The sequence below is a fragment of the Rutidosis leptorrhynchoides genome, chromosome 4 (genome assembly GCF_046630445.1).
Source record: "Rutidosis leptorrhynchoides isolate AG116_Rl617_1_P2 chromosome 4, CSIRO_AGI_Rlap_v1, whole genome shotgun sequence".
Taxonomy (NCBI): Eukaryota; Viridiplantae; Streptophyta; class Magnoliopsida; order Asterales; family Asteraceae; genus Rutidosis; species Rutidosis leptorrhynchoides.
In genome coordinates this window covers 48,920,197-48,929,330 of record NC_092336.1, presented here as the reverse complement: position 1 = coordinate 48,929,330, position 9,134 = coordinate 48,920,197, and the positions used below count along the sequence as shown (strand labels likewise).

At 33.2% G+C, this 9,134-nt stretch overlaps 1 protein-coding gene across 6 annotated transcripts in view; it reads left to right on the top strand.

The window, feature by feature from the left end:
• Window positions 1–234: 234 nt before the first annotated feature.
• LOC139839491 (chaperone protein dnaJ GFA2, mitochondrial-like) overlaps window positions 235–9,134 on the top strand; it is a 98,493-nt gene continuing 89,593 nt past the window's right edge. For 2 of the 6 annotated variants that reach the window (XR_011756969.1, XM_071829568.1), the window contains exons 1-14: window positions 235–495; window positions 628–712; window positions 1,625–1,702; window positions 2,137–2,222; window positions 2,358–2,444; window positions 2,636–2,674; window positions 2,791–2,844; window positions 2,930–3,043; window positions 3,274–3,346; window positions 3,668–3,759; window positions 3,847–3,918; window positions 4,022–4,078; window positions 4,187–4,235; window positions 4,446–4,506. Coding sequence is in view for 5 of the 6 variants with exons in the window: in XM_071829568.1 (XP_071685669.1) it covers window positions 427–495; window positions 628–712; window positions 1,625–1,702; window positions 2,137–2,222; window positions 2,358–2,444; window positions 2,636–2,674; window positions 2,791–2,844; window positions 2,930–3,043; window positions 3,274–3,346; window positions 3,668–3,759; window positions 3,847–3,918; window positions 4,022–4,078; window positions 4,187–4,235; window positions 4,446–4,506 (1,016 nt within the window). In the remaining variant the exon portion in view is untranslated. The remainder of the gene's footprint in view (window positions 496–627; window positions 713–1,624; window positions 1,703–2,136; window positions 2,223–2,357; window positions 2,445–2,635; window positions 2,675–2,790; window positions 2,845–2,929; window positions 3,044–3,273; window positions 3,347–3,667; window positions 3,760–3,846; window positions 3,919–4,021; window positions 4,079–4,186; window positions 4,236–4,445; window positions 4,507–9,134) is intronic. The other 4 variants (XM_071829566.1, XM_071829565.1, XM_071829564.1 and 1 more) reach the window with 4 other exon arrangements.

Genomic DNA, 9,134 nt, shown 5'->3' with positions numbered 1-9,134 from the left:
AAAAAAAAAAAAAATTTACTATTTTTAATTGTTTTTTTTTTTTTTTTTTTTTTTTTTTTTTTTTTTTTAAATGTGTACAACCCAAGTTTATATTTTATGTTGGTAACAAAAAAAAAAAAAAAAAAAAAAAAAAAAAAAAAAAAATTGGACGTCAATACACCTTCCCCCCAAATCAGTCAAGTTTATTTGGAAGGAAAATATCTTCCACTCTACTTCCGATTCATTCCTTTTCCTCGTGATAAAAAAAGTAAGGAAAGCGTGTTTGATTTTGATTTCCTTCCAAATCCACAATGTCAGGGTTTTTAGGGTTTACTGAAAATCCCCTTTTTAACACTCATCGATACCTAAAATTTCAGTTTTGTTTTACCACTAATTTAATACTGATTACAAATACAAATACAAATACAAATACAAATACAAATACAAATGGTTGGTTATAACGGCATTAAACTCCTGTCATGGATTTCTCGACGAACCTTCTCCAACGATTCCACCGTATGCATTCCGTTTCTCAGTTGTACTATTATTATATTTTGTATTTGTGTATTTATGTACTTTTTAGTTATTGTCTTATAATTATATATGTAAATGTAATGTAATATGTAATATGTAATAATTACGTTGCAGTTGTATGAATCGCTGGTTAAAGGAGGTTATAGAAAGTTTGGTACATCCATTCATACTTATTACTACATCATTCCTAACTCTCAATGTAAACATTGTGCATATATATATATATATATATATATATATATATATATATATATATATATATATATATATATATATATAGTGGTAGGATCAAGAGGGAAGTAACCATTCGGGGGAAGCTGAGGGAAGCAAAAACTTTTTTTTTTTTTCGTTTTTTAAAAAAACTTTGTTCACGAACATTATAGATGAGATGAAAATATGAACATTTAGTAGAGACACTTTTTGATAAATGTTTTTATTTTGGCGGGAAAACGCTCGAAGAAGTAATATATAACAATTATCGTGTTTTTCGAGCGTATTTTGAGGTTTTAGCTATTGGGGTTTAGATATTAGGGTTTAGATATTAGGGTTTATATGGTTTAGATATTAGGGTTTAGAAATTTAGGGTTTAGGGTTTAGATTTAGGATTTAGATTGAGTTTTTAACACGAACGGTTTAGAGTTTAGAGTTTAGAGTTTAGAGTTTAGGGTTTAGGGTTTAGGGTTTGGTGTTTTGGGTTTATGGAATAAACCCAAAACACCAAACCCTAAACCCTAAACCCTAAACCCTAAACTCTAAATCGGGCTAAATTTTACTTCACAAAACATAAAAAAAAAACGTTCATATTCTTCTCGAACAATATTATATTGAATGTTATTTTTGTCGATCGTTTTCCCGCCTAAATAATAACATTCATCACGAGGTGTCTCTTCTAAATGTTCATATTTTCGTGTGATCTTGATGCCGGAAAATTTTTTTTTCAAAAAAAACGAAATTTTTTTTTTTTTTTTTTGCTTCCCCCGATTGGTTACTTACCCATTGATCCTGCCCCTATATATATATATAATGGTTTTTTTATGTCATGTTTATTATGTTTGGAGCTTGTGTTGCTATGTTTATTACTGATGCAGGTCATGTGTTTTTTTTGTTGCAGTAGTTAATTCGAGATATCGGGCAAATTGTCTAAAGGTGAATGCGTGTTTTGGAAATACTAGATCGATTCATGGCACTTGTATGTAGTAATTTCTCTGTCTAATTGTGAATTTCTTTATTATTTGAAGCTCCATAACTTCTTGTGGGCAAATGTATCATGAATACAACCAAGTTTTACAATTTATACTAAATAATGCAACTAAGTAATTATGTAACCAAGATTCACCTTTGACCTTTTCATCATAAAAGCACACCAAGTTTTTTTCTTTTTGTGCATATGAATTAGCTGCATTGATTACCACTTTACTAACACCTTGATTGTGTAGTTGGTGGTAAGATCACAGCATTAGCAATATAATAGTTGCGTGTTTCTGCATATCTAGCTCTTTAAAAATTTTTATCTGGAGCCATCATATCAATAAGGCTAATAACACGGGAACCATTTACGTTAGCTTTTGATTAATTTTCGTCGCCATGGTTTATCTTCGAACTTTTTTTTATTATCTTAACCAGCATACATGGCTGCAAAAGATTATTATGATACACTCAAAGTCAATAAGAATGTGTCTGCTTCAGAAATCAAGAAAGCCTATTACATGGTGGGTTAGTCATTTCTCATAACCTTATCGTTTTTGAATGTGACTGCAAAAGATTATTGTTCGTTTGGTTGGATGTGATATATCTCTATTAATTAAGTAGTTTGTTAGTTACTCTTTGCTATTTGAATATTCTAGTTAGCAAAGAAGTGGCATCCAGATGTAAATAAAAAAGACCCAGAAGCAGCTGAAACAATGTTTAAGGAAATTTCAAAGGCATATGAGGTACGGTGGTGGTGTTGTTGTTGTTGTTGTTTAACATCTGTTATATTTGCTTAGTTTATTTTGATATTTTGTTGATAAACGAAGTATTTCAGGATATATCATTTTAAAATGTCACATCTTTCCAACTTATTTTTTTTTATCATTTATTGTCAACTTTCTCAAACTTTACCTTCGTTCATTGCTGCCTACAGGTTCTGAAAGATGAGAAGAAACGAGCAGAATATGACCAGGTACAATCTATCTGTCTTAGTGTCTTTTATAAATATAGTATATAATACTATATACTATATTGTTGTTGGATTATAATAATGCTGTTACTTTTGGTATCTGTCTGTCTTATCATCAGAATTATGGTTTTGGCGGGCAACTTGGTTGTGATTCCGGTGGCAAGGACGTTAAGGTCTAGTTTTTTTTATTTATTTATTAGTTTTTGGTGATGTTTTTGTGTATGATTGGGTCGTTAGTTTTTCTTTCATGATGTGCAGGTATCCGTTGATATTTCCTTTATGGAAGCTGTGCAGGGATGCACCAGAAAAGTAGTCTTCCAGACCGAGTTGACTTGTCAATCTTGTGATGGAACTGGTATATTTGTCTTTGGGGTATGTGATAATGAATAAATGTATATGTGTGTTACCCAAATATTTGTTTGTTAGTTTTTCCCTTCCATTTACATTATTTTTTTTTTATTATCATTGTTTTATTATTATTATTATTATTATTATATTATTATTATGATTATTATCTTTATCTTTGGCTGTTTGACCACATAAATTCTCAAGTAGCCCGGTGAACAATCATGACTTATACTACTGTGTTGGTTTACATACAGCGCACATGCAATACATGCAATGGCCAGAAGGTAGGGAGAGGATCAAAGTCGGTTAAAGTAAATATAATGCCAGGTCATTACTAATATTAATTAATAATTATTATTATTTGTCTTTCTTGTCTTTGTTATTACTTGTTGTGGATTGTATAATAAGTTAATGGGGGACTGGATGAATAACTGTAGTTACTGTATTTTTTTCTAGTTTGTTTCAAAAATTCAGTTCTATTCCCTCATGATAGAAAGTCAAGGTGACCCATAAAGGGAATATTAAAGTCTCTATTTTTGAACAACTATTTTTGTATGCTGCTGTGTAAATTAAGCTTATGCTAGTATATAACTATATATTCTTTATCTGTAAGTATGTATGATCACACACCATATATGACCGATTCAGGAGTGGATACAAATGAAGAATTAAAGATTTCTAGAAGTGGTGGGGCAGATCCAGATGGTAAGCAGCCAGGTGATCTTTATGTTGTCATCAAGGTAATATGAAGTTTCATATGTATGTATCTGCATGTGTATGCTGATTATATATATTTATGTATATCATGAATGATGATAAATTTGCAGGTGCGAGATCACTCTGTTTTTCGACGACAAGGACCAGATATTCATGTTGATGCAGTTGTGAGTAAGACTCAGGTAACTTACTATAATCAAGGTCCAAAAGCCAGCCATATCAAGTTATATATCTACTTCGTTATCTCTATATATAGAGTCACATTTTGTATATATCTACTTGCAGTTAAGGTTTGGAGGGACTATACAAGTCTCAACATTGACGGGTGACGTTCTTCTTAAGGTTCTGTTCTCATTATTTAGATTACTTAATAATAATTAACATTAACAATAACAATTGTATTAAATTCTCGTTACACTTGTCTAAGGTTATATACTTTTTCATATGCAGGTTCCTCCAAGAACCCTACCTGGTCAAAAAGTAGTAATGAAGGGAAAAGGTAGGTTGCATATATTGACAGTATTAGATTACCTTCTGTTTCATTTTAACCATTTGTTTTTTATTTATTATATTATTATATTATTGGGTATTGTATATGTATGTGCTTAGTAGGAACTAAAAAGATTTGTATTTAACAGTTTATTTTCCTTTCAGTGGGATAGGAATAAGATTGGATTGGATTGACACATTTTTTTTTATTATGCATCAGGAATCAAAACTAGAAGCTCTAACTCATATGGAGATCAGTACGTGCACTTCCGCATGCCAACGTATGGTTACTTGTTCCCTTCTAAAAATCTCTCAGAATTGTAGGAATAAATGAGACCCCATATTATCATTTAAGTTGTTAGGTCATAATTCTGGGGATGACTCTAATAGTAATTAGGGAAATCAAGAATGATCTTAAGTGTAACATCATATATGCCCATTTTAAACACTTAAACGCATCATATATACCCACTTATATAGAATAAGGGTTAAAACTATAAATAGGTCATATACTTTCACTTATGTTCTAATGTAGGCTATATACCCCTAAAAGTATCATTGTAGGTCATAAACTTTTTCTAAACGTGTATTAATGTAAACAAAGTGTGACCGGATACCTGCTGAACCGGTTAAACTAATTATGTGGCATTTTTGTGAGGGTATTTTCATCTTTTAACTTCATTTCATCTTCATTCAAGAAATCATTATCAAATTACCCCATTAGAAATTTAGAACTCTAATCAAAACCCACTGAAATTAAAATTAATTAAATTTAAATCAAAAGCAAATTGAAGGTTACGAATTGAAGGTTCGAACATAAGCTATCAAATAGAGAATAAGCTAACAATTATAGGATATAATCAAGAAAAATCCCTTTTTTTCTCCTGAATTTTTTTCTCCAAAAACTGAGATGTTGAGTTGTTAAAAATGGAGACACTTGAAACAAAATCACAACTCAATAATCAAGAACAACACTCACAGTCCGATCTATCATCTAAAAACATCGATGAAATCGTTTCATTTCTAGCTCAAAAACTCGAACCCATACGCTGCTTGCTGCTGCTGCTATTCTTCTATTTAATTTCTTTTTAATGGATTTGTAAGGATATTAATTAATGCCCCTATTATAAACATTTTTCTTTTGTGTTTGTAAGGAGATTAATAAACGAAGAATATGAAGAAATTCAAATTAGGAAGAATTTATGGTTTGTGATTCAATTGCAAGGTTTGTTCTTGATTTAATGAAGAAATTAAGGAGAAATTAGGGTTTGTGATTTTGGTGAGTATTATCAGGTCAAAATTTTATTTATGTCGATAATAACACATAAATAATAAACTTATAGCCTACAATGATATTTTTGGGGTATATAGCCTACAAGTATATAACGTATTTGTAGCTTTAACAATAGAATAATGACATAATATGTCCTTTTTAGATACGTAAACTCATCATACATACTCACTAGCGTATAAAGACGATCGTGGCTAAACGAAACTTGAAAAGATAGAACAAGATAGTTAGTATTGGATATTACTCACCAATACAAATGCAAAATATAGTTGGATATTACGCACCAACAATATAGTTGCTAGATCACAGACAAACCAAAGATGGCTCTGCTTTTATTCACGTAAACAATATCAATCAAAAAACTAATTTTCATAATTAAAAATCAAGGTCTTTATAGACCTCAACCTACGTGGCTACATATACGGCTAAACAAGATCATAACAACCTAACTTTTGGATAAGCTTTAAAGTAACCAATTGACTTTTTAGATAAACATAAATATTAAAATCCAATTAAATTAGAAGTCTTGAATTGTAACTGATCTAGCCGACTTCTTTTGTTTCCAACATGTCTACTATCCTATTCCTACTTGATCCCCATGCGGCCCAACAAAATAATCCTGTAACCAACTAGCTTGATTCAGTTGTCCCTTTAAATACTTGGCGAGCCCAATCTTAGCAATAAATGCAGGCCCAACAACAATCTGCCCCAATACTGCATCATTCTCCCCTTCTTCAAAAAGACTCGTCCTCGAGTCTAAGTCGTTGCCATCACCACTATAATTGACATATGATGATAAATTAGCAATCTTAAAAGTGACGAATACATTATAACCAACCGGGAGTTCAATCTTAAACGTGTGGTCATTAATGTTTTCTAACCCACGAAAAAGACCATCAACTGGCTCATCTTCACTCTCATGACCGATTGGCATGTTCAACCCGTCCTCTTGTGACTCGTCTTCCTCTTCCTCGACGTCAGTATCATAAATCGGGACGGTATCTTCAACCACACAAAGTTCGGAAACGTACTCCATGTTAAAAACTTGATCAACCGAATCAACAAAGTCATCCGGTTGAGGCTTTCTTGAAAATTCAATATTTTCAAGCTTCATCTCTATATTACGCAAGAGATGTTGCATGTCTTCCAACTCTTGAATTTTGCGATTCAATCTCTCGAACTCAGTTTGTTTAGCCATGCCTGGAATCTGATACCAAATAGCGTATAAAGACGATCGTGGCTAAACGAAACTTGAAAAGATAGAACAAGATAGTTAGTATTGGATATTACTCACCAATACAAATGCAAAATATAGTTGGATATTACGCACCAACAATATAGTTGCTAGATCACAGACAAACCAAAGATGGCTCTGCTTTTATTCACGTAAACAATATCAATCAAAAAACTAATTTTCATAATTAAAAATCAAGGTCTTTATAGACCTCAACCTACGTGGCTACATATACGGTTAAACAAGATCATAACAACCTAACTTTTGGATAAGCTTTAAAGTAACCAATTGACTTTTTAGATAAACATAAATATTAAAATCCAATTAAATTAGAAGTCTTGAATTGTAACTGATCTAGCCGACTTCTTTTGTTTCCAACATGTCTACTATCCTATTCCTACTTGATCCCCATGCGGCCCAACAAAATAATCCTGTAACCAACTAGCTTGATTCAGTTGTCCCTTTAAATACTTGGCGAGCCCAATCTTAGCAATAAATGCAGGCCCAACAACAATCTGCCCCAATACTGCATCATTCTTAATGTAGATCTTGATGGCTGCTTATGAATAGAATAGAATTACAGGTTAAAAGAATATAAACACACTTGAAAACAAGCTCACAGCTCACTTTATTAAACTGAATGATTGGTAATATCAAAAACTGAAGAAAAAGCACGTACATAGGGTCCTATTTATACTAATGGATCATTCCAAATCCTTATTGAATTAAAAGAGCTAAGGGGATAAAATCCTTATTTAAAACAAATAACTAATATAATTATAATAGGAGTACAACTCCTCCTGCTTCCTGACCAAGTAAACGGCTTTTGGCCTATTCCTTCTCGTTCCAGAAACATAAGAACAACAGGCCCATCAGGCGGCCCAATACCAGTTTCCCCAAAATACTCAGCGAGCCCAATGCTAGCAAGCCCACTAATAATTCCTGCATCATCCTCCCCTTCTTCGAAAAGACTCGCCCTCGAGTCTTCAACATCAATGACGGACATCAACGGGTTTTGTTTATCATAGACAATCACCATCTTGATCATATCATCATCCCTTAAGACATTTGTAACGTTTCCATAAACCGAATTATTTGAAATATTTAACACTTTTGACGAGACATTACCACTCAAAGCAATATTCGGTAAAGAACTCGTGTCATCAGAAGGTTTGTAACTAAGGTTGGACATCGAATATTCATTACAGATTTCACTGGATTTGCTCGAGTTAATAGGCTCGGGTTTGGGTTTTGAAATAGACAATTCTGATAAATTATTAGAATCTGAGGAGGCTGCCATACTCTGGTGTGGAGCTGTTAAAAGCTCTTCCAACACAAACAGTAGCTCCACATCTGCAAACTTACTTCCAAAACTATCAGACTCATCCTCTGATTTTTGTTGGGTGTCCAAAAGTGCGGAAGTGAGGTTAACATCGTACACTTGTAACTCTTCCTCCTCACGATCCGTATCATAGATGGGTTTGGTATTTTCATCCACCATAGGTTCATCCACCAGAGGTTCGAGAACGCATTCCAAATTAAAAATTGGCTCTGAAGCACGAACTTCGTACCTGTTAAAGGAATTTAATTCCATATCTGGAATCAACCCGTCGACACTCAAGGAGTGTTGTTGGAGGTCGTGATACTCCACACAACCTTCTTGCCTATAATTTATGGGCAAGAATTGTCGTTGAAGTAACTTTTTCATTTTATCCCATGTTTTCACTTTAGATTTTCGGGCATACACCCTAGACTTCCGAACATGTTCTCACCATAAAGAAGCGCGTTTACGCAACTTTATGGCTACCAATTTAACCTTGAGATTCTCCGGGATATCTTTGATAACAAAGATACGCTCAACCGTGCTTAACCAATCTAGAAAATCTTGCGGATGCATAGATCCGTTAAACTCAGGTATCGCAAATTTGATTCCTAGATTTCGCAGCGGATCTTCATTGTATTCCCGTCGTGGTCTCCTGGTTGCGAAGGGATTTTGATCTGCCCACTGGTCGTGGGTTCGGTCCGAATCACTTCCTTCGTATTCATATGTGTAGTTTAATTCTAACTCGGCAATTCTCCTATTCAAGCGTTCGATCTCCGCGTCTCGTGGATCAAAAGCATCATGAGGATCAAATCGAGGATGATCACCATGAACGTACCGTCCACGATGATTTCGATCAGCCATCCCTGACTACTGATACCACTTAATGTAGATCTTGATGGCTGCTTATGAATAGAATAGAATTACAGGTTAAAAGAATATAAACACACTTGAAAACAAGCTCACAGCTCACTTTATTAAACTGAATGATTGGTAATATCAAAAACTGAAGAAAAAGCACGTACATAGGGTCCTATTTATACTAATGGATCATTCCAAATCC